We start from the raw sequence: 24,771 nt of genomic DNA, 5'->3' as shown, positions 1-24,771 counted from the left end.
GGAGTGGTTTGAGATCTGTCGGTTAAAGTGTGTTGGAGAGCTACATGGTAATAGCTGTTTGGTTTTGTTGTTTGGTTTTTTAGTCTTTTCACTGGCAACATAAACTGGATTTGAGTGTGTGTGTGTTGTTCTGTCAGGCTGTTGTTGGGCTCTGACACTGAGCTGTGCCTGTGCTGAGACTGCTCGATGCCTTCTGCTTTCCTCTTCTCTGTTTCACTCTGCCTTTTCTCTTCCTTTTCTCTCCCAGCTGAAAAAACGAAAGACATTCTGAGTTTGGACTCTAGCCCTCCTCTTCTGACTGTGCCTGATCCTTTCATTCCTCTCCCGTTATCCGACACGCCAGGTAACAGAGCAGAGTTTGTGGAGGGGGGCAGAGTCTTGGGCTTGGTTTTGTCCTCCTAATGTTCTGGTTCTGTTTCCAGGCACCCTGAGATCCTGGGCTCAGCCAGTGGGGCTGGGCACTGACAGGCTCAGCTGAGCTGGGGGCAGTGCTGATGTGTGTGCTTGGTTTTCCTGGCAGACCCCAGGGTTGTCTCCTTGTTCCTGGTGCCAGCAGTGTTGGTGTCTTTAAAGGTTCAGTATTCAAAGGCTGGAGCACCTCTCCTAGGAGGAAAAACTGAGAGCTGGGGGAAGAGAAGAGAAGGCTCTGGGGAGACCTGAGAGCCCTTTCCAGGGCCTAAAGGGGCTCCAAGAGAGCTGGAGAGGGACTTGAGACAAGGGCCTGGAGGGACAGGACACAGGGAATGGCTTCCCACTGACAGAGGGCAGGGTTAGATGGGATATTGGGAAGGAATTCCTCCCTCTGAGGATGGGGAGGGCCTGGCACAGGGTGCCCAAAGAAGCTGTGGCTGCCCCATCCCTGGAAGTGTCCAAGGCCAGGTTGGATGGGGCTTGGAGCAACCTGGGCTAGTGGAAGGTGTCCCTGCCATGGCAGGGGGTGGCACCGGATGGGGTTTACAATCCCTTCCAACCCAAACCATTCCATGATTCTGTGAAAAATAACCATCAGGTAATTAATCACCTCCTCTGACCTAAGCTCTTTTCAAATTGGTCTCCAGCTTTGAAATTGTAGGTTTTATTGTTGTTAATCCTTCTTTCCTGGAAGAGTCCATGTTTCTTTGGCTTCCACAGTCTGCTGCCAATTCGTGCATCATGTGAAGCACAAGTTACATGTGACCTTTTCTGATTTGGCAAAGTTTTCTGGTGCAGTTGGTGCTATTTCCATTTCCTTTGCAGTGCTGCTTCTGTCTTTCCTCTGTGCACATTTCTGCCTGCAGCAGCCAACACTTTTTAGCACAAGATTATGTAAGTGCTTAGGAGCTTATTTGCAAATTGGTGGGATTTGGAAAATGGGAATGTTTTTATCTTGGAGTCTCTCTAAGCCCTCCAGTGACTGTGTGTGACAGGTCCCTTGTCAGTGAGCCCCAGACAAGTGCTCGTGGCAGCTCCCACCCTTGTCCTTAGCCCAGGCTGGGGATCACTGGGGCCGTGACAGTAGAGGACCCAAACCAAAACATGCTTGTGAAGGTGGCATCTCTTCATGGAGAGCTGAGCAATTCAGGAGAAAAATAAATCCCTTTTTCTCCATAAGTCTGAGGAACTTGCTTCCTTCTGGTGGATGCTCAAAGAGCATGAGGAGTGTGGTTTGGTCCAAAAGGGATTTTACACAAATGCTGCAGTTTGAGGGTAGAAGGAACTTGGAGGCTTTGTCCCCTGTGTGGGCACGTGCCAGGAGTGACCTGCCCAGCTGTGACTTGAAAAGAGCCCACAGGAGGCACCTGACTGCACATTTTCCTTCCCCTCTCAAATGCTATTGGAAGTGTTGTTTTTCCTGGTTGAAGTCTGTCACCCAGACCGTGTAATTCCCTGCCAGCATCATTCCCAGCTCTCACAGTTGCACCCCAGGACGTTTTCCTTGCTGCCTGTTGCGTTTCCACAGAGCACAGCCCCAGGGAGCAGCAGGTGAGCTCCAGCTGGGGGAGCTCTGGAATTCTCTGTGGCAGAGGAACCCTGTGGAGGAGTTGCCTGCCAGCCCTGCCCTTGGGGGCAGCTCATCAGAGCAGCAGTTGGTGCAGTTCCTGTGGTGCCAGGCTGCTCAGCCCACAGGGCTGGCCCTGCCTGGATGTGCTTGTGCTCTCTTGCTGCTCTCCCCGTGTCTGGTCCCGTTGAGCTCAGTGGATCCCCTTCCCTGGGGCCAAGGGGACGCAGGAGATGTGGCTGTGTTGGCTTCCTGCAGGTTCCTGCCAAGGCATCTCTTGTTTATTTTTCACCTTTTAACATAAAACGTGAGGCCAGGAGCTCATAAGTGTTTTCAAGGGCCAGGTCTGTGGACTTACCCTTAGCTTTCAAAACCAAGAGGGTTTTGCCTGCACTTGTAAATTCAACAGAAAAGATAAAAATCCTGGGATTGGACTCAGGTTTTGAGTCTGTGTCTGTCACGTAGAACAGAGTCCTCTTTGTTCTTCTGTGTTACCTGTGCAGAACCATCCCCCAGCACAGAGAGGGGTGTGCTGACTGCAGGTGAACAGGAGTTTTAGTGGTGCCCTGGGAGTCAGCAGAGCTGGGAGTGACTCCAGTCTCCCAGTTGCACCTCACCTCCAGTTGCACAACATCTCCAGTTGCACCTCACCAAGCTGCCTCAGTTCTTTGCAGGAGCAGCTGAATTTCTTGGAATGCTTACTGAATATTTCCTTTCATTTGGAGTATTTTTATTCCTGAGAAAACCTTGATAATAGTGAATGTCCTTGCTTTGAAAACATTTTACCTTAGTCTTTATAGCCTGGGAGGATGGACAGCCCTTGCAGAAGTTCCAGTGTGAGCCCTCACCCTGTGCTGGCAAGGGCAGTGTTGTTGAGGAGGGCTTTCAGTACCCAGGTGAGGTTTTATTGGGTGTTTTCCCTGTTTGTCACACAGAGCCAGTTCTGGGAGTTCTCTGCCCTCCAGACCTGCAGCAGCTGAAGGACTGGCTAAGGCTCAGCTGCTTTTTCTGCCTAAAGCACAGCCCTGCTCCCTGTGGCACCTGGAGGTGTGGGTGGCATCACTTGGGTGTTGGCCAGAGCCCTCCTGGGCCTCTCCCCTTCCCTCTGCATGCTCAGGACAGATGTCATCAGGGGGCAGTGGGATGGTTTTCAGTGTGTTCCTCCTCCTCCAGTGTGGACTGGCTGCAATTCTTAATGGAATTGTAACTAGTGAGAGGAGCTGGCAAGGGGGATGTGAAAATATGGCAAAACATCTGTTAAAATAAGGAGGAATTAAATATTCATGCTGAAAACATTTTTCCTTGTGTATGTGCAGGAAAATGAGCCAAGTTGTTCTTAATGAGCTTATTGCAGGAGTCAGCACTGACTAATCCTAATGGAGTGTTGATCAGTGGTGACTGCATGGGGCCACTGAGTGTCTGTGCCCAGGAATTGAGCTCCTGGAGCTCAGGGGGCTGCTCTTTGCAGAAGGTGTTCTGGAGGAATTAAACTGAGTTATGCACCTGAAATTAAACTCAGTTCAGGACAAGTCTCTGTCCTTGAGGTTTCGCTCCCTGAGTGATCCCAAGTCTGGGATTTCTAAACCTGCTTTGCAGAGCTGTGACTGAGAGGTTTGACCCAGAGCCCCTGGTGCTGCTGCTCTGGCCCATGTCCCTTATTTCCCACTGCAGTTGGAGTGTTAAATGTTGTCCTGATGTGGTTCCCCACGTCAGCCATCCATTAGATGAGGTTTCACACACATCCTTTTGACTTCAGAAGCATCTGCTCACATCAAGATTTTGATAAGTGCTGGCTGGGCCCAGGGAAATGCCCTCTGAGATACTGCCAAAACTGTCCCTTTCCGTTGTTTGGGGTTGGTTGGTTTGGGGTGAAGGGGCGTTCTCCTCCTTGTCTTATTTCCAGATAAACTCCGTGTCAGTACTGAGTTCAATGCCACTGTGGCACCAGGAGTCAATCTTTTTCACCCCTTTTTTAACAGAGCTTTGATCATTCTTTGTGAATTCACCCAACCCTTTCCTCCCTGCAGTAATTCAGCATCAGCTGCAGCTGAGAGACAGACATGTCTGTGGTGGAGGGACTGACTTGTTTGAGGAGCAGCAGCACCAACCAGCCTCTGCCACATTGTCTTGTAAAAAATACAAGCTGAGAGGAATTCCACATCCAGCACAGCTCAGAAACCATGCAGGGATAGCTGGGGGAGGATGCCCAGGCCAGGGAAGGACGTCTGTGCCAACTGGGCACACACTGAACTCTTGGTTTTCATGGAAAGGCAAACACTGTTGCTTAGTATCACGTTGGGGTTCTCCAAAGCCTTTAAACAGCACTTTAGGGATGATGTTTGCCTTCGTATTCCTTACAAATGCTCATGGACTGCTGTGTTTCCACATTACCCTGAGGATGCTCATCAGGGTAAGGAAGTAGATGTCCTGCAGTGCAACCTCCAAACAAAACATGCCCACACCCCTGGCCTGATCTAAAGATTTGGTCAGCAATGTGGGGCCCTGGTAACCATTCCTGCTCAAAATGGAATTGGCTTCAAAAAGCAGAGTTTTAAGCAAAGAAATGACTCTTCTCACTGTGTTGAATGTGTGGCCTTCAGGAGCTTCAGGAGCTGGGCCCCAGCTTTGTCCCAGGGCAGCCCAGAGAGCTGGGGGGAGGGTCGGGCTTTTGCAATGGTTGAAGAGCTGGAAGTGGGACAGAATTGTGAAGTGTTGAGATGAGGGTGCTGGAAGTGGCAGTTTGTGGCACCTGGAAGCACAAGCTGGGACTGAAAGCACCGACAGCCTTGTCAAAACACACGAGTTCAGCTGCTGTGACAGGGCCACTGTTACTAATGCAGGAGGGTCTTTTATTTCGTGGCACAAAATACTGATGAGATGTTTTTAATCAGCATAACTCTGCCCCAGGCCCATAAATTCTGATAACTGGGTGCCCATCTATGTCAGAGTGTTCACAACAACTGTAACAAAAACTGTATTTCCAATGAGAATTTATTTGTCCCAAGATGACACGTTGAGATAAAGTAATTACAGACATGCACAGCCACATATTGGTGTGTACTAATGATCTGAGTTTGCATCTTGAGTTGGGAAGATGCAAAAGGGCAGTTACTCATCTGGGAACTTGATGGATTAATTGCTGCATTAACTGAGAGGACAATATGGTGTTGTGGTGATTTGGGGCCAACAGACCTTGGGAATCACAACTAAATGGGTGTAAACAGCATCTAGTGTTGTTCTGCCAGGGCTTTGAGCTTGATCTGAGGGGGTATAATCTATTATTTTACAAATATTTGAGATCCTGAGTGTGAAACTAAAATGACTTGATTTTGATTTCTTAAGGAGCCACTGTTAAATGTTGTCCAGTTATCCTCCATGGTGCTTACAAAGTCCTGTGTATTTGGAGCATTCCAGTTGCCTTTATTCAGCTTCTCTTCCTGTTTGTGCTCTGTAAGAAACAATCCCATTTCACAGCAAGCCCATTAGGAAAATTAAACTCCAGTGCCTTCCTTGGTCAGCCCAAGTCCTCTGTTGCTGAATAACATTCAGGGCCTCCTCTAATCTGTAGCACTGGCTCAGTCAGGAGGCAGAACCGTCCCCAGTGTCTGATCCCTGCCCGCGGGGTGATTGCCCTCCTGCTCCCAGCACAGCTCACCCAGCAGCAGTTTTACAACCTTGTCTTTCTTTCCCAGTTGCCACCCGAAGAAAAGGACTCTGCTGTGTCCTCTCTTGAGTTGTCTTTCCCTTTGCTCTCCCTCCATCCTGCAGTGAGTAACAGCCTTGCTGTGTGTGGTGCTGCTGCCCCTCCTTGCCTTGGAGATGGTGCATCTTGTTCAGTGTGTTCTCAGCTCGGGGCACATTTTTGCCTCCCTTCCCTTTTTAACTTGCAAGTTTCTCAGGAATCTTTTTTCTCTCTAATAGCCTGCTCTGACTATAAGCCCATTTGCCTCCCTCTTCTCTTGATTTATATTTTTTCCTAACTCTAGTCCTTCTTAAAGTGCTTTTTGCATTTTCTTTGTTGCTTCAGGGGTGTGTGGCCCCCAATAACTGCAGCATGTCAGTGGAGAGTCTGGAGTGGTGGTGTTGCAGATGCAAAGTCTGTGCAAACTGACTGATGGTGACCCTCAGTCAGACCTGTGCATGTGGTAGAACAGGGATCTGAAGACACAGGGCAGCATTTTCTCAGTGGATAGTCCAAAGCTGTGCTTCTCAACCACTGCATGGCGTTTGAACGTGTTTGCTTGTTCCAAGATACGAATCCATAGTTAATTCAGTGGCTTCATTTCCTTCTTATGTTGGTACAAATCAAAGGAAAGGCTCTTGCTTTCATTCCTGGAGGAAGTGATTTAATTTTCCAGTCTCTGAAGCCACCAGCATGAGGCATTTGGGGGTCCTCCACACCCCCTTAGCTGTAAAATCTTGCTTTGCTTTGTCTGCAGAGAGTTCTCCTTGCTCTGACAGGAAACAATCTGGCACTTCTTACTGTGAGGAGCATGGAACTTGGGAAGAACGTGAAATATTCATCCAAAGGCTGCAGTGTGTGGCTGGGCTTTACCACTGGAGAGGGTTGATGGGGCACTTTCTAATCCCCCTGTGTGCTTCTAAGCTCAGACACCTTCTCAAGGCTTGCTAATGCCCTGCTTGCCCAGCCCTGCTCCTCACTGGGGCTGCACAGCCCTGGCAGGGCTGGAAATGGGCACGGCAGAAAATCCAACAGCAAGGGAAACACCCCTGGCCAGCTTCTCCTGAACCTGGGACAGGGTCGGTTCCTGTGACCTGGGAAGCATCTGGCAGGTTTTTGGGAGGCTGACTGAGGATGTCTCCAAGAGGCAGCTCCATGTGGGAACACAGTTGTAGGTTAAAGCTCACCTTTCCCAGCTGGAGTCTGATGAAAGCCCATCCTGGGAGCTCCCCAGGAGCTGTATGAGATCAAACACCTTTGTGTGGGGTTACATTGTCTTAACCTTGTTTATCCTCGGGCTTGTTCATGTGTCTGCGTGGGAATGATCTGCATTTGTCTCTTGGATTTGAGGCAGAGGCACCTGTGATACTCCAAACCCCTGAGTTTCCCTGCATGGTGATTGATACAGATGGTGTTGTCCTGTCACCCTCCACTCTGAGCTTCATCCATGCACAGAACTGGTTGTGATGAGTCCTGAAACTGCAGCAGAGGGAATTACTCTTATTTCTTGTTCCATTGCTGTTTGCTGCATCTTTGCCATCGTGACCTCTCCTAAAACCAGCCTGGGGTTGTGCCCACACACCTGAGGAGTCACCAGAAACTGGGGCTGTAGTGGCAGAACATCTCTCTTGGTTTCTTTCCCCCCAGTGCTGGTTTCCCCCCCAGGAGTGCTGGTTCCCCCAGCAGAAGGTGTGTGTGAGGATGGCAGGAGGGAGGGGATGTTCCTGCCCAAGGTGTGTGTGAGGATGGCAGGAGGGAGGGGATGTTCCAGAGCAGTCCCTGCCCAGGCTGTCACCCACATCTCTCTGCCAAGGCAGGAATGTGCCCCGTGCTGGGGCTCTGCCCATGGAGTCTGTTCTGCAGCTGGTGGGCACTTTGTGCACATGTGACTGGCACTGCTGTCTTTGCACAGGTCACAGGAACGAGAGTAATTATCCCAGTTTTCTTTCTTTACTCACTCTGGTCCCTGCTGGCTTCTCCCCATCTCAGCCAGGACTCCACGTGCAGGTGGAGCAGCTTTTCCCTTGGAAACTAAAGGGAATTCCCTGGGTGGCAGGACCCAAGCTGCAGTTCATTGTCACAAGGGATTGTGACAATCTATCCAGATCTGGCTGTGGTTAAACTGCAGCTGCCCGTGTTTGTGCCCAGGGAAGGAGCAGGAGATCCCTCCCATGCTGGAGCTGTGGGGAAGCAGAGCTGGAGCTGGGCTTGTTTGGCACTGCAGAGGCACGAGGTGTTCTGGGCTTGGGCATCTGCTGTGGGTTCAGAAAACCTTGCTTTAGCAAGGGTGTTCTTTATAAGCATGTTGTGCTGAGGAGAGCAGCCCTCACTCCTGTGGAGAAGGAATTCCTGCTGATTAACACAGATGGATTTCACTGGGAATTCTCTAACCTTTCCTTTGCTCCTTGTTGAAGGTGAAGTTCATACCACTCAACAAAACTGTTCCTTTACTTCATCTCTTACTCCTACAGGTTAGTACAAGATGCAACACAGCCCAGAAACCAGGGAGTGAACTGCTGGGCCTCAAGATAGGCTGAGGCACTTGGTTTTTGTTACTTTACCTCCTTTCCCATCTCTCCTGCCCCCTTCTTGTTTTTGTTGGACTCCTCAGCCTCACTCAAAAGGGATAAAAGTTCCTTTTAATTGTGCACTGAGGACTGCAGTGGCTGCCTGAAGCAGCATGGACAGCCCAGCACCAGCAGTGCAGGAAGCAGAGAAGGAGATCTCATGAGACAAGTAACAAAATCAGACAAAGAACCACTGACAGCCTAAAGCTTTGCTTAAAACCAGCTGGGCCTGGGGGACAGGAGGGAAGGTGAACCTGTAGGGAGAAGAGCATGTTTGTTCTTGTGATTTGTGTGTGGTTAGAAGCGTGGCTGAGCTCACCAGGCAGCTCCAGTGCCTGCCCAGGGGCAGTGCCACTGTGCCACTGTGCCACAGGGACAGTCTGTGCTGTGAGACAGGAGGACACTGCTGAGAGGGGAGGGGAGGAGGGAGAATTCCAGGAGCAGGACCCTTGGGAATGGGATGAGGAAGGAATGAGTGCTGGCTGTGTGGGTTTGAAGATGCAGGTTGGTGCAGTGCCCTGGGAGGAGCTGGGCACTGACAGCCTTGGGCAGGGTCTGCTCTGAGCTGGGCTGTTCCCTTCCCCTGTCCCCACGGCTCCTTCCCGGGTTGTTTTCCCAGCACACCGTGACCATTCCACCCTTCCTGGCCCCCCTTGGACAGCATTAACACCTCCCTGTCACCAAGCCCCTGCTCCCAAGCCTCTCCCCTCATCCCAGGGAAAAGCCCCTCTTGGTGCCACAGAAGCCAGGGCTGGTTCCTCTGCACTTGGAGGGACTTTGTTTGGCAACTCCACCTTTTAAAATGGAGTGTTCCTCACAGAGGTGGGAGGGGTTCAGACACATTAAGGCTGCTGTTCCCATCAGGCTTTTCCTTTCAGCTGACCTTTTTCAGGCCTTTCATGATCCAACAGCTGCCTCTTGGGCTGATTTTTAGGTTTCCCTCCCCTCCTGGTTGCTTTAGTGTGTTGGCTTGTGAAGGTTTTCATGGGGAGTAGAATTTGTCCTGCTTTGAATAAGCAGTTCCAAAGCCTCCAGGTTATTTTATTATTTCTATAGGGCAATAAAAGCCATGGGTATTATTACCATATATATAACGGTGCAACTTCAGCTTTCCTTTGGTGTTCTCAGCATGGTAAGTCTTTTATAGAGCAGGATTCCTGTGCTTTTGTGCAGTTGTGAGCATGTTTTCTTTGGATAATAAATAATTACACCAGCCTTTGAACTCAAAAATTAAAATATACATGTAACAGTTTTGTAACTTTCTAATGTTAGATTATAAATGGGAGTAATTTCAACAAGTTGAAATGGCCAGATTTGTCCATGTGGAGCAAATGTTATCAGAGCTGTTCTACTGCAGGTGATTATTTCTAGTAAGTCCTGACATTGTTCTTTATCCTCTTGTTCTGTGCAGCACCCCTTGTGAAAGCTGAGTAATTAATCTGGTTATTGCAAACCTGGTTAGTGATTGGGAAATCACTCATCCACCAGATGAATAACTGAGATTAACTTCTTGCCCAGGTGATCTGAGTGTCTCTGTGTGAGGGATAATGGGAACCTCAGGAGTTGTGCTGCTGAGAGTGTCTGATTTAAATCTGAGAGTGAAGTAACTGCCTGGTGACTGGGCAGCTCTGTGACCCCAGGGCAGGTGCTGAGGGCTGGAGCTGGAGGGTCTCCATCTCTGGTTTTGCTCCAGCTCTGAAGGGCTCTGAGGTTCCCTTCCTGAGCAGAGTTGTGGCTCTCATGCCTGAGCTGGTCACCTGCTGTTTCTCCTCATTAGATGAAGACTAACAAAGGAATCCCCAGCATAGGAAGGGGAGAGGGGGGAGAATTGTTTAAATTTGGGCTTCAGTGGGTTGTGTTAAGGTTCTGGGTATGGGGTTAAGCTCCTTGGGGAGAGCAGCACCCAGAGGGGGAGGACATTCTCACCTGCCTTAGGTGACCTGGCCACTGGAGAGCAGCTGCCCTCTGTGTGTCTCATACTGGGGACAAACTTTTCAGCGGGGCCTGTTGTGAAAGGACAAGAGATGATGGTGTTAAACTGAAGGACGGTTGATTTTGATTAGATAAAAGAGAGAATTTTTTTACAATGAGGGTGGGGAGGCCCTGGCACAGGCTCCCAGAGAAGCTGTGGCTGCCCCATCCCTGGAAGTGTCCAAGGCCAGGTTGGAGCACCCTGGGCTAGTGGAAGGTGTCCCTGCCCATAGCAGGAACTGGACTGGATGAGCTTTAAGGTCCCTCCCAGCCCATCCTGGGATCCTGTGCTGGAGCCATTTGCACCCAGTGTGGTTCAGGTGCTCCTGAGGCTGCCACGTGAGCCCTGGACTGAGCACCTCATTAATGTTGTCTTTTCTTTTTCTGTTTTTTGCTTTTTCTCTCTGTTGCCTCCCTTGCTCCTTTTCCTGCTTAACCCAGAAAAACTGATTGAGGGACTCAAATCTCCTGAGCCTGCACTGCTGCTCCCCGACCTGCTGCCCCTCGCTGACCCCTTCGGCAGCACGGCCGACGCTGGCAATGGTAACCACACACCCAGGGCCTCCCCTGGGCCTGGCCTGGCCTGGCCTGGCCTGCATGGTAACTCCACAGGCACCCCCCAGCTCCCAAACCAGCCCCTGCTGCTGGTGGAACACGTGCAGGAACTTGGGGGTTGTGCTGAGACAGATCTGCCTTTTCTCCATGAGGTGAACACCTGAGGAGTGAAGGTTTGGTGTCTGTGTCTGGAATCCAGGGGTACTGATCTGGCACAGCAACGTGGCACAGCTGTGCCTTGTGTGTTCTCTTGGTAGAAGAAAGTTAATTGTTGATTGAAGGGGAAATGCCAAAAATCCCTCCCCTTCTGGTCAAGACTTTGTGTTCAAGCACAGCCCAGGCACTGAGCTGGTCTGTCTCTCCACAGACCCTCAGCAGCAGGAGGAGGAAGGACAGCATTCCCTAGGCCTGGGGAATGCTGGGGATAATATGCTAGGCGGCTGTGAGCCTGGATGCAGGAGGCATCAGGCAGGACTAAGATTCTGGAGTGTTGCAGAATCCTATTTTCATCTACTTGCCAGATAATTGCAGGCTCAGTGGCTGCCATCAGCTGATGGTGTGGGTTGGGGTCCCAGCCGGGGTCCCTTGGCCAGCTGGCTGCAACCTGTGGCTTGGAATAGAGAGGAAGGAAATGAGTCACTGTAACAGTAAAACTTCTGCTCCCTTTTGCAATTTTTGGCAGTTGTCTGAATGCTCTTAGATAATGATCCTGCAAATCACAGACACACACACTGCTGTGAAAACAGAAATGGTCATTAATCTCTCTTAGGTTGACCAGTTAGGCCATTTCTGCTTCTAGCATTTGGGTGCATCCTTGTCCTTTAATTTAATGTGATCATTGCCTTGCTGTTGGTCACTGAGGAGACCCAGACAGTCACTGCATGTGGCTGCTGTGGCAGGTACCTGCCATGGCTCTCCCCTCCCTTTGGGGTTTCTATAAACCAAATCTTTGCATCCAGCCTTTGTAAACATCTCCTGTTGTCTCCACATGATGGGTGAGATGGATACTGGGGATTGGGCCTTCCAGTGAGATGTCAAGTTCCAAAACTTTGTCACCTCCCTGTTGGCTCTGCAATCCTTGCTCCATTGGCCCCTTAAATGGGAACAAAGATCCCACATCTTGGCTTTTTACAGGCTTAACTGGGACCATGCTAAGGGCTCCAAAGCAGGTATTTTAATGCCCTGTTACTCCTGTTGCAAGGGGACTCTGTCATGGTCAGGGTTCTCCTTTTCCTGGACAAGGATCTTGTGGATATTTGCCCAGCCCCAAGTCTCCTGCTTGGCTGCAGGGCAGGTGTTATTAACCTGCTGTTCTGTGCTCTGGGTGTTTCAAATTGGGGTTGCATAAATTAAAACAAATGAATAAACTCAAATAAAGACTCACCCCCAGCAAACACTGATGAGTTACAGTCTTCCCTTGTGATTAAATTGATTAAATTAACGTTGGACTCCAGCCTCCTGTGCTGACACAAATTACAGGGTCACTAAGGGCTTCAGACAGCTGCTGCCTCAGCTCCTACTTGCCTGTCCTTGCAAACTAACCTCTGGCTTCTCCCCTGCTGTGCCCCCTGGATAGGCAAGCCCGACGTGGCAGTGGAGAGCCTGATCCCGGGGCTGGAGGCGCCGCTGCCCCAGCGCCTCGTGTCCCACAGCGAGTCGGTCGCCTCCACCAGGACAGGTTGGTGGGGCAGGATGGGCTGGGGCCAGGGGGGGCTGGCAGCCAGGGAGCACTGGCTGTGCCCAGGGAAGTGTCTCCCTCTCACTGCTCTGCCCACCAGCAGGAGCTGGGTCTGCCCTGTGTCCCGTGAGGGGTTCTGGGTGGTTCCTCCAAGGTCCATGTCACTGGTCTGCCTGTGAGGAATGGTTGGATCTCAGGGAAGGGCTCTTCCCCCAGAGGGTGGCTGGGCACTGAACTGGCTCCCCAGGGTTTGGGCACAGCACCAAGGCTGCCAGAGCTCCAGGAGCATTTGGACAGCGCCTCAGGCACGGGGTGGGATTGTTGGGGTGTTTGTGCATGGCCAGGAGTTGGACTGGATGATCCTTGTGGGTCCCATCCCGCTCAGGACATTCCATGGCTCCGTGGTGCATATTCCCTGAGCCCCCATCACAGACCTGTAGGTGCTGGAGCATCACTCCCACGAGCTGCTTTAGGACTGATTGCTGTCCCAGGGAGGATGGCCACAGCCAATTCCTGCCCCTTTCTCACCATACAGGCCTTGAGCAGGCCACTCTTCACAGCAGATGGACTTGAGCTCTTCTCAGAGGTCTCTGAAAACAGGCAGTTTATGTCTGGTTTGCAGCTCTCCCCTCCCTGCACAGCCCCCCCTTGAACCTGTCCCTGTGGGACTTCCTTGTCTGTTCAGCTTCAGAGGGCAGGGCATCCCAGAGGAGGTGGGAAATGTTTCTGGAGGTGTTGGGCCCCTCTGCCCTCACTGAAGGGAATGTTTTCCATCACAAGAAATGGCTTGGATTGAAACTCTGCTCTAAGTGTGTGTGAATGGGAATGTGGGACTGTGAGCCTAACACTCTTTGTGTCCTGTTCAATGCTTCCTTGGGATGCTCACCTGGATCCAGACTCTCTCACTGGGGAAGACTCTCTGCTTGACTGTTCTCTGCTCTCTAACCCTGCTGCTGATCTCCTGGATGAGTTTGCTCCTGTAGCTTTTGCAGCTCAGCCTCACAAAGGTAAAGTGGCCCCTTGCTCTGCCCTGAGCCCTCCTGCTGTGTGGGCTGGAGCTGATGTAAAGCAAAGCTTGTACTGGTTTGCAGAGGCAGGGACTGGTTTACACAGGCAGATGCTCTGACCCGTGTTCTGGTGGTGTTTTCTTTTCTTTCCCCCAAGCCATTGTTTTGTTTTCTTCCCAAACTTAGAATGTACACTGAAGTACTAAGGGAAAAAACATAAAGTGTTCAGCTTGACTGTAAAGACAGGGTTTGTCAAAGTAGGTGACATTTCCCATGGAAGAGGGAAGGGAGTTCCCCAGCAGAAGGGATCCAGCAGGCATGAAGGGTGGGCTCTGTGTGCAGCCCTTCCTCAGGGAATGCACTCTGCTTTTGCTTTTCCACATGGGATTTAAGTCCTGGTTTCATGCTAAATGACTAAATCTGGAAGGGAGCCTGATAATCATCTGTCCCAGGGTTTTGAATCAAAAGGTGGGGTTTTTGGTTTGTTGGAGTTGCCATCCCAGGCAGACTGAGCTCTTCCAGCTCTAGAGAATGTTTTCCTTGCCAGAGGATATCAGAAGTTCTGGAGTCAGACTGCAGTGTCCCAGCAGACACACAGGAGAGCCCAGGTGCAATGTCCAGCTGAGAAAGGGAACAGTGTCCTGGGAGCACAAAGCAGAGGGAAGAGGAGAAGCAGAGCGTGTGTGTGGTGATCCCAGGAGCTCAGGCCAGCCCTGGCAGTGCAGCAGTGCTGGGCAGTGATCACAGCTCTGCTCTCTGGCCATTGCTGAACAAGACTTGGGGGACCCTGGAGCTGGGCAGAGCTCACATGGCTTTTCTTTTTCCCAAGCTGAAATCCAGGCCCTCTCCACGGCTGGAGCAGGGGCACAGGAATGCTGTGAGGAGCTGTCAGCTGGAGTGGGGTGTGCACAGGACCTTCTGCTCTGGCCCATCCCTGTCCTGGGCTGGAGCAGCTCTGAGAAGGGCCTGTGTCCCCTGGGGACAGTGACAGGGGCTGGGGGCTGACTCACCTAAGCCAGGCTTGCAGGGAATATTGGATAATACCTGGGTGGGAGGGAAGGCCTGGACTTCTGGGCTATTTATTGCCTTGAAAAGAGAGGCCCAGAGCAGCAGTGCTGATTTCTGGGTGCCCCTTGGTGCTGGGTTGTGCTCAGCTCCTTTGGTGAGTATCCCTATAGCAATAGAAACGATCTGTCCTCAGAGGAATTGCTGTGAAAACAGTCTGTAATCAATTTTTACACTTGATGGCACTTCAGAATGAGTTTGTGTGTTCCACAGAGCTTTTGGGTTAAACAAGCAGTTGTTCTAATTGCTCAGTGCTGTAATACACTTCTGGGCCACTTTATTTTGTGTAAATGGCTTGAGCTGTGTGTGGAGCAGTTCCTGCTCCCTCCTGGAACACAGCAAAGCCCAAACGTTGTTGGTGTGGCTTAATGAGAAAATGAATTAACAGGCTCCTGTGGGGCCCTCCCAGGCTGTCCTGCTGTTTCCTCTGGGATGGGAAAGGATCATGTTTGATGAGAACATGAGGCTCTGTTAGCACAGGAGAGGGGGTGAGGGGGCAAGTTATTAAAATAACTTCCAGAACTAATTTATGGCTTGTTTTCAACCCCTGATTCTCTAGCTCTGGGTGTGTTATTAACTGTGCATCAGTCTCAGTCCCTGATTTGTTTATCCAGTCCTGGTGGGGATGATGTGAAACCCCCCTGGGGCAGGAGCTGCTGTCCCTGGGCACCATCAGCCTGTGGAGCTGCAGCTCTGCCTGTTCCCAGTGGGACCAGGAGGGCTGGAAGAGCAGCCCTGCTCCCAGCAGGGTCTGGTGCTCCAGCCATTCCACAGGATCCTTCCTTTGGCCATCACTGGGCTGTTTGTTGGCCTTGGAATTTGTGCTCAGCCCTCAGGGTCCCTAAATTTGCCTTTGCTGGTTCAGCCCTGAGCTCTGTGTGTGAGGGGGAGGGTTTGTCCCCTGCCGGTGACACTGAGCTGAGCTCCAGTGCTTTCGGAGGGGTTGTGCCCAAGCAGGGACACTCTCCAGCCTTTCCCTCTCCTCAGGATAGTGCAGAGCTGAGCTGTGCTCCTTCAGCACCTGGTGCAGCACCTCTGGGGCTGGGAGCAGCTGGGGGTGTAAATGCCCTGGAAAAGGGATGCTTGCAGAGGCTCCCGGGTAGGTTGGGAAGAGCCACAAACAAATCTCTCCAGGGACACTGATGACAAGATGAGACTTCCTGTTTGGATGAAGCACCTTTTTATGTGTTTGACTCTTGGCACTGCTCTCCTGGAACATTTTAAGGAAGGGCTGGACGTGCCATGGTCTGGTTAGGATGTGGTGTTCAGTCCTAGGTTGGACTTGAGGTCTTCTCCAGCCTAACTCAATCTGTGATCTGAGGTTTGTCCTTCCTGGGTCTGATCCTCCAGGGCACAGTGTAGTTCCACAAGTGGTTTCTTGCATTAGCCAACCCCAAACCTGTTAACATCTTTGTCAGCTCTGGGTAAAGAGCTTTTTTTCCCCAGTAGGAGTCCAACAGGAATGTTCCTGTTCTGTGAAAACCATCAGCTTGTGCGTGTCCTTGCTGGGCTTTTCACATAGGAATTGAGGAGCAGATTTTGGAAGGTATTTTAGGTGTCTGAAGTGACAAGCAGTGATGCAGTGAGTGAGGGAGCCTCTGAAGGTACATAATTGCCTGATAAGGTGGATAAATGTTTCATCTCCTCTGGAGATGGTCGAAAGTGCCTCCCACCAAGTGTGGAGCTGTGGCTGACGTGTTTTGAAATCAGTGGATTTATCTCCCAGAGCTGCTTGAGGGGCCTTTAAATCTGGTTACATTTTCAGGTGTGTAAACTCCTTGGAAATCTGACTGGATGTTCACTTGCTGTTTTAGTGCCGTGGGTGAACGCTCATGGGTTTGTCTCAGAGATGATGGGAATTTCTTCTCTGTGTTCTTTTTTTCCCAGCCCTTTTCCTCTCCCTGTGCTTGAGAGCTGGGAGCCAGAGAGCCAGACTGTGCTCTCAGGCCATGCTAATGGCAAAGAACACCTTCAGTCCTTGGGAGTTTAACCCCAGGCCTCTGCCACAGCTCTGAACTCTCCAGCTGAGCCTTCAGACTGGCCACATTTTGTTCTGGCTCTTGTGACTTGGCTTCGTTTGGTTTGGTTTTATCCCCTCTACTTCTGTATTTAATTGGCTCTCCACCTTCTTACCCAGACTTACCAACTTTATTTCACCTTTTAAATGAAACTCCTGCTTCTAAACCCTGTTTCTGAAAACATAGAGATGTTCTAACCCTTCCTGGCAATGCTAACCAGCCTCTCTGCTGTCTTTGCTTCTTTACTCTCTTTCTCTTCTATGCTGCAGAAGATACTAACCTGATATCAGGCTTTGATGCTCCTGAGGGCTCTGAAAAAGTGACAGAAGATGAGTTTGACCCAATTCCAGTGTTGATATCCAAAAATTCACAAGGTAAGCCAGGATGTGGGGGTGAAAAAGGGAAGGAGAAAAGGAAAACAGTGAACATATAAATTAGTTCTGGGGCAGTGCTGCTGCAGCAGGTGTGACTAGTCCAAACCCTAAACTGTAGATACATCAGTGTGGTATTTAGGGAGCTTAGTCTGTCTCTGAGATACGCTGGCCTTGAAATTTCTGTAGGTTCTCTGTTTGGGAGAGGATTCCATGTCCAAAAAGATAAGAAGTGCAGGGATTTCAGATCCCATGAGGTCATTGCTCCCAGCCTGCCAGGAGAGCACAGACACCTCTTGCTGAGGTGCTGGGAGAACTCTGCTCTCCCACGTTCCCATTTGCTGTCCAGGCCAATAAAGGAGATCCTTTGGCTTCTGAGTGAGCTTGGCATGAGGAACAACAAACGGGGATGATGATGATGCTAATGATCCTTTATAATCCCAAAACTCCTGCTGAAATTGGGGCTTTTTCAGAGGTGCTTGTGGGAACTGAGTGTGAGGTTTGGTTTATGGTCCCCACCTCCTTTGAAGGGCTCTGAGCAGGAGAGTCTGTGGGACTTCAGGCCGTGGTGTCCCCTCAGTTGAGGAGCTCTTGGCCAGCACTTCCAGCCTCACACAGGGCTATGGAGGAGCAGCAGCACTTTTGGCTTAAAGCCACAACAGTGCTGTGTTTTTAGCTCTTCAGGGACAGAATCAGGCACCGTTTCACAGCCTGCTCAGTGAAGTGGGTCCTGCCTCTGCAGTCACACTGTTGAAAAGTTTTGATTACAGCTTCTGGTGTACTGGTGGAGGTTTAAAGACAACTTTAGGGCTCTTCTTTTTTTTTTTTTTCCCCCTCAGTTTGATCACAGAACTTTTTGACTTCCCTAGCTCCCAGTTCTGGTCCCAGCAGGAATGTGCTGTGCCCCTGCTCTGCACCCGTGTTGGCTTTCAAAGACTCATTAGACATAGTTCAGACATTACAAACCCTGCTGGAAGTCAGAGGAGATTTCTCCCAAATCTGGGCCAGGATAGGCTGCCTTGAGTACAGAGAAGATTCTTGAGGGGTTGGAACCAGATGGTCTTTAAGGTCTCTTCCAACCCAGCCTGTTCTGGGATCCTTTCCTTATGTGTCCAGGTCCCAGTTACAGAAAGCCCCACGAGAGCTCAGCTCTCCTGGAAGCAGCTGCAAACCAAAGATGCTCTTAAAATAGCAACTAAATTTCAAGATTTAAACCTCTGAACTGTCTTTAGGTTGTGGGAGTCCTTGTAATTGCTTTAGTGACCCTTTAGTAAGGACAGGATTCTGCAGCCTGGATAAACCTCGGGGAAGGAGCTGGTGTTTGTAGGGATTTGTTGGCTGCTGTGCTGGTTGGTTTGGGGGGAGAGGGTGGAAGAGCAAGGAGGGGTTGTTGTTGCTGTTGTGATAGTAATGAGAAGAGCTTGAGCAAATTTTCTGTTTTGCTTTGACTTTTTTCTTTCTTGCTTGATCTTGAACTTCTGAAACTGTCGTGTGTGTGTGTCCTGTTCAATACTGAATTCCTATCTCTCACACTTTCAGGTGGGCATTCTAGAAACAACAGTGGAAGCTCTGAGTCCAGTCTTCCCAACATAGCCAGGTCTTTACTGCTGGTGGATCAGCTGATAGACCTGTAGCAGTGGCACAGTAGCAGCCGCAGTTTCTGTCCCGTACCCAACCCTCCGTCCCGTTGCCAGAAGAGTTTCCTCCCGTTGTGCTTCTTTGGGGCTTTGCTCTTTTTTTTTTTTCTTAATTAAAAGAAAAATCTGCCAACAGGAGACAGTCACCCACCTTTCTCGTGTCTTCCCATGGCCTGGGAAGGATTCTGTCTCAGTTCTCCAGGCAGCCTGTCCTCCCTAAAGCTCTGAACGCCTGCTCTGGTTCCTCTGCTCCTCCCTGTAGCCCGTGTGCAGGGAGCACCGTGGGGAGCAGGGAACAGCAGCTGCTCTGGGCCCCTGCCTGCAAGAGCCTCCCCTGCCCAGAGCAGGGGGGCACAGTGTGGGTCAACCTCTGCTTTGTGCTTTTGGGTCTGGGCTTGTCCCTGTTTTCCCTGGATGGGCAGGAGGAAGGGGCCGGGGGACAGTGGTGGGGACGTCCCTCACCTGCAGGATCCAGGTCAGGAGAGCTCATGGGTCTGAATTGGCTTCAGAGGAGGAGGAAGCCCCGAGTTCCTCTGAAACAGCCCAGCCCATACTCTGGTGATGGTGCAGATGAAGAGTTTTCCAGCTGCCCCCAGCCCATGGTTTGCTGTTTAACAATCCTGCTCGGGAATGAACTGCACTTCCTGGGGGAGGGAAAACCAGGAAAAAGGAAAAAAAGAGAAAAGAAAAAAAGGAAAAAACCAGATTGTTAAAGCTGCAGACATGACCCTAGGTGAAACGTAACAAGGTTTTGAACCAAATCCATGTGAGTATGGTTGTGACTGGCATTTTGTTGACCTTTTTTTTGGGTGAAAAGGGCACTGTGGCAGCAGCAGATGTATTTTCTGTGATTTCTGTGTTTGACTGGAAAGAAAAAATCCCCCCGACCTACTGTAAATTGTGTATGAAACAAATTGTCCTGCGGTCGTTCTGTCCGTTTTCAATCCCGGTTTTGGTCCAGCCTCTGGTATCTGTTCTGGGTTCCCCTTCCTCCCGTGACTGCTGTGGTGCACCCGGGTCAGTTTGGACCCCTTGTTTCAGTAGCAGAGGTTCCTGTGGGCCCTGCTCCCCGGTCTCTGTGAACACGCATGCACTTGGTTCAGGTGGTTTGAAATCAGTGCTGCTACAGCTCGATGGGTTTCCCTTTTCTTTTCCCTCCACATGCTTAGTTGGTCAACTTTGCTGGATACGCTCACCTCGTTTTCCTTGGCTTATCCCGAAGTGCGGAATTTCTATCTTGTATTTGAGAGCTCTCTCTGCCCAGAAGGACTGTCCCTCCCTCTGTAGTGGACTCTCCCAGCTTCCTGCTCTCCCCGTGTCTGTGTTTGTAGCTGTATTAGTAACAGTGCAGTTCCCACGTGTGAAAGTTCGAGCGACTGAATGTCTGTGCTGACCTCGCTGAGAAGGGAAGAGACCCAAGTTTGTGACTCCTCCTTTTCCTCTCTCCATCCCCCCAACACTCCGTTTAACCAGTTCTGTACATAGATCTCCCATCGGTTGTGTCTCTACATTACTCTTCTTTTAAAACCTACACTTAATAATAAAAGTATTGCTTAAGTGTGTTGTATCATTACATGTGTATACTGCACTTTCCAAGAGAAGCTTTACATGAGAACTATGGAAATGACCTTAGTAAAATTGTGGATAGAACTTTATTATTTTTTTGTTTTATATTCCTAAAGCACAGGCAAGCTGGACTGGAAAACATGAAGACGCTATAGATAGAAAGTTATTGTATAGTCAGATACTGAGATTATATGAAAAGAGAATGGATTTTAAAAAGTAACCATCTACTGTATATTAGAAACAAAGATTTCTGTGAATTAAAGTACTTTTAAAGAATGTTTAAGATTTTAAATCTAATGGCGCTTGTTCAAGGGTTCTGGAAAAAAATGACAAATGCACTGGGTTGTTAATAATGCTATTAAATAAGCAGATGTGAATGTTTATTTTATTGCTTTTTCAAGTAGCTGTTCGTGGGTGTGGGTGGAAGTATGATATTTTAGAGATGTCTGTTCTTAGACCTCCTTCATCAACAAATCCTCGCCACGTGTTTGCAGAGCGAATGGGAGATGAGAGATGAGATGAGATGAGTGGAGATTGGGGATTCATTTTAAACTCCAGAAACTGTGACTGTCCTACAGGCACTGGCTGGTGTTGGTGCTGCTCAGAGCTGGGGAGTTTGAGTGGCAGCTGCTGCTGGGGGGGGACAGACTGAACCTCCCCCGTGTCCCTGTGGGACGTGCCTGGTACCTGGTGCTGCCCAGGTGGTGTCAGAGTGAGGCTGTTGGAGCTTGGTTGGAGCCTTGTTTGAAGCTGAGGGAGATGTTTCTGTCCCCTTTGAAGGGTTGTGGGGTCAGGAGGTGTTAGGTAACATAGCACAAACCTACAGTCAGTGAAATCCCAGCAGTGTTCTCCTCTCTGCCCGGTGCTGTTCCTGAGTGTTGGGATGACAGAGGGCTCTGGGGCTTGCAGTGGTGGCATTGACTGTTCTGGTGGATCCTCCTGGCAGGGAACTGCAAACACAACCACAGGACATGGAGCCATTTCCCTTCCCATCAAGGCTGTGCTGTAGGTGCAAGAACAAACTGGGATTGGGTGGGAAATGTTCAGAGAGTAGCTGGAATTTCGATATTGGTTCTCGGTTGTTCGGGGGGGATGTGGGCTGAGAAATGCCCCTGCCTTTGGAAACCTTCTGGTTCACCTTTCAACAGATGGGCACAAGTGTCACCCCACAGTTGAGAGATCAGCCAATTGTGTTGTTTCTGACAATACCCACTGTGTTGGGAGCATCCATCCCAAACCAGAAGGTGGTTTGGACTGTCCAAACTTCCTGGGGTCCCGTGGGCCCTCCTTGGCCAGGGCAGCGGGTGCTGTGAGCAGCTGGGGCAGTCTGGGCTGGGGGGACAATCTTGGCACCGTTGGCTTTATGGCAAACCTGCATCATCCCCCAGCCCACTCACCACAGGTGAAGGGCAGCTTGAGCCAATCTGTGCAGAACAAAGTTATTTTTAGTGGGGGCTTCTTACAAAGGAACAACGAAGGTGTTCTTTGACCTGAAAGCTTGCAGGGTGTTCCCTCCAGTGGCTGTCCAAAAACACCTGCTTTGAAAATTGATTTTTTTTTTAAATTTGTTATTACAGTGAAAGTTCAGGTGTGATTCAGAGCAGGGGTAGAGTTCAGCAGCTTTTGGGGTATCCAAGCAAAGGTGAAATGTGGAGCTTGTGGAAGGGGAACTATAGGAAATGCCATCGGGTGCCCCATGTGCTGCAGCTGCAGCAGCTGAAGTGGGGGCATGTGGAAGTTCAGCCCAACTTCTCTAGTTCAGGAGCTCCCCTGGGAATCAGTCAGAGCTGGGACAGGGGCAATGAGTGATGAGGGAGCTGATGCTCAGCTGGGTCGTGGCAGTCGGGCGAGGTGGGTGCCCTGTCTCTGTGCTGAGGTGTGTGGGCACTGCACACTCAGCTGCTGCCCTCCAGCAGGAAACACAGACCTGGGGGGGAATTAAAAAAGGGTTTCTTGTATTTATTTGTTGCTCCTGTGCAGTCCCTGTCTGTGCTGGGAGGAGCCCTGGTCCAGGCTCCAGATCCCAGGAGGAAGGGTGGGCTGCTCCAGGGACACCCCTGCTGTGGGACTCGTGCTCAGGAGGGACGTTCACCCCATGGGACTCACCTTGTGTTTTCCTTAGCGGGTCAGTGGCTGTACCTTAAAGAGGACTCGTGTCCATAACTCCCGGTTTGGGCACAGCCCAGTGAGGGGGGAGCACAAGGATGCTCTTGGTGTCCAGGGTGTTAGTTTGGGAACTGCTGGAATGTGGGGTTTGGGCTTGGTTTAGCTCCTGCCTGGTCTCACTGTCATGGTGCAGGTGGCTGTACATGAGTGCCCAAACCAGGGCATTAAATTCCTGCCTCCAGGTCTCCTCCTGTGCAGTGGCTTTGGGCAGAAACACGGAGTTCTGTCTGCACTGGGCAGTGACACAGGTGACACTGACCTCTGGTGCCCTGCTGTGGCACCTCCTGTGGAACTGCTGCCTGGGGGTGGTTCTGTATTGCCTTTAAGGAGATTGCTTCTAGGAATTGGGATGCAAGAAAAGACTCCACTGTGCAAGAACAAAGGAAGGAGAAGCTTTTTGACCCTTTTTAAGTGCCAAACTACTAATCCTGCACACTGGTAATTCTGCTGATCTTTAGCCACAGTTACTGCTGAGACCTTCCTGACTTGGGCTTGAAATCAGGAGACTTTTCTGTCTCCCCTGACTTTGTTTTGGACTCTGCTCTAGAAGTGAGGTCCTCATCACTGTGGTGACTGCTCTGCCTTAGGGAGTAAATATTTTCTAATTTTGCTCTTGGTTATTTCAGTACTCTCCCACTTCAAGGCACTGTTTTCCTTGGAAGCTGGGGAAAGTCCAGGTGTCAGGGCTGTAACCTGGGGTAAATGGCCTTTTCTTCAGGTTACTGTCTGGATACACAAAGGGTGTATTTCTGGAGTACTGAGTGATAAGTGGTTTTATTTTTAAGGTTCTCCCTGTGGAAAGAGAGCTTGAGTATAGTTTGGAATTTTCTTTAGTACCTATATCTGACCCTGGAATAAAATATTAAACACCAGTGTTGTACAGGGGCAGGGAGAAACCTCATCTGTAAGCTCCAGCTTCTGTAAAGATTTGCTGCTGTAAAGCTTGTGGCTGTTTGCAGTGTGCAGTGCTTAAACCTGAGCACTAAGGAAAACCTGAGGGATGCTTCCCCTTGGAGGAACACCCAGACCTCAGGAGTCTGCAGGAAGAGGGGACAGACAAGGAGCTCCCAGTGAAGGAGCCTGGCTCAGGGTAGGCACATGTTGGGAAATGCTGCCTCTGCCAAAGGGACATCTCTGCACGAGGGGTTGTGGTGCTTTGTGTGTTGGCCCAAGAGATCCAGGCCTGGTTCTTTTCAGGCGCCTCGTACAGCGTGAACAGGGCCCAGTCCCCGTGGAGGAGGGACCAAAAGGCACTGCCTTAGTCTGATGAGATTTAGACTTGGGTTCACTCTTGCTGTCACCAGGTCGTGCAGTGACTCCTTCTGTCCTGCCCTGTAACAGAACAACAGTGTCTGTTTTGGCCATCCAGGCCTTTCCATGGGGAGCTGTCCCTGGAGCACCTCAGCCCCCCTGGTCTCTGATCTCAGCCCTGCTGGAGCATCTGGAATTCCCTGTTGTCCTGAGAGCCAAGGACAGGAGCCTCTGTAATGATGGTCTGCAAGACCCATAGTTGTGGCTGCTTATGGGAAGCACTGGCCTGGTCTTGTTCTCTCTGCCCTGCCCTGCCCTTCCCACGGCAGGGTTGGGTTTGATGGTGATCTCAGTGCCAGCATTAGCTCAGAGCCTTTTTTACCAGATGGCATCAGCAGCTGTGAAAGGTGTCTGAGCCACACACAGTTTGCTGAGGTAAAACACTGGTGTGCTTTCTTCCTTGTTGTAGGGATGCTGCTATAGCTCCCTCTGGGACCATTCCTTTGCTTTCTGCCAAAGGAAAAGCTGAGGGAACCAAGGAATGTGGGAAGGAAGCTGCTGAGATGGGTTACAGTGGGAGGGGTCTGGAAGTGCCAGGTCTCCCTTGTTCAGGATCAGAGACACAGACCCTGGCAGTGCAGTTGGTGCTCCAGTCCTGCCAGTGAATTCCCAAACTCTCAGGCAACACTTGACCATCTCTGTGCCCATTGTTGTTGTGTTCAAATTACCGGGGCCCTTCCCCTGTGGTACTGCCCAGCAGCTCTGACTGAAATGGCTCCTGCTGAGGCATCACTTAGGTTTTATCTCCCAGAGTAACTTACAGCTCCTGCATTGGCCTTGGCAAGGGAGAAAACAGCCTCTGGGCATTCAGTGCCCTTCTCCCTTAGGATGGGCAGAGAGAGCATTGGAAAAAGCCATTTTTCCTGAACTAGAGTGTTCTGCCTCTCGTCCGGTGCCTCCCGTTCAGAGCTGTGCTGCTCCTGCCCTGAGCAGAGCTGAGATCCTGCCACCCTCTCTGACTCTGTCCCACACATCCTGGCTTACGTGGGCACAGGCACCTGCTGACACACATAACCAGGCAGGGAACACTGACCAAGCGGGGTGTTTGTGCTGTTCTTGTGCAGAGGGGGCCTTGGTTTGCACTGGCATCATGTTCTCTATGGTAAATGCCTTTTTCCCTTGGTTCCTTAATCTGTAGTTCATGGGGAATTCGGAGGCATTTGTGTGATGTGGCAACTGCTCTTGCTCTGCCTCAGCCT

At 50.6% G+C, this 24,771-nt stretch overlaps 1 protein-coding gene across 10 annotated transcripts in view; it reads left to right on the top strand.

Annotated features, from left to right (window-relative positions):
• AAK1 (AP2 associated kinase 1) overlaps nucleotides 1-24,771 on the top strand; it is an 84,185-nt gene that overhangs the window by 52,329 nt on the left and 7,085 nt on the right. For 2 of the 10 annotated variants that reach the window (XM_064637718.1, XM_064637716.1), the window contains one exon: nucleotides 248-343. The exons of 1 other annotated variant lie outside the window; for it this stretch is intronic. In XM_064637718.1, coding sequence (XP_064493788.1) covers nucleotides 248-343 — 96 coding nt within the window. Of the gene's footprint in view, nucleotides 1-247; nucleotides 344-5,670; nucleotides 7,363-10,639; nucleotides 10,799-12,329; nucleotides 12,432-13,327; nucleotides 13,439-16,790; nucleotides 16,896-18,431; nucleotides 20,479-24,771 lie in introns of those variants that run through there. 7 more of the 10 variants (XM_064637719.1, XM_064637720.1, XM_064637725.1 and 4 more) reach the window with 7 other exon arrangements.

The sequence above is a fragment of the Pseudopipra pipra genome, chromosome 28 (assembly GCF_036250125.1).
Source record: "Pseudopipra pipra isolate bDixPip1 chromosome 28, bDixPip1.hap1, whole genome shotgun sequence".
Lineage (NCBI taxonomy): Eukaryota > Metazoa > Chordata > Aves > Passeriformes > Pipridae > Pseudopipra > Pseudopipra pipra.
Note: the sequence above shows the minus strand (reverse complement) of the source record. Positions and strands in the feature narration are given on the sequence as shown.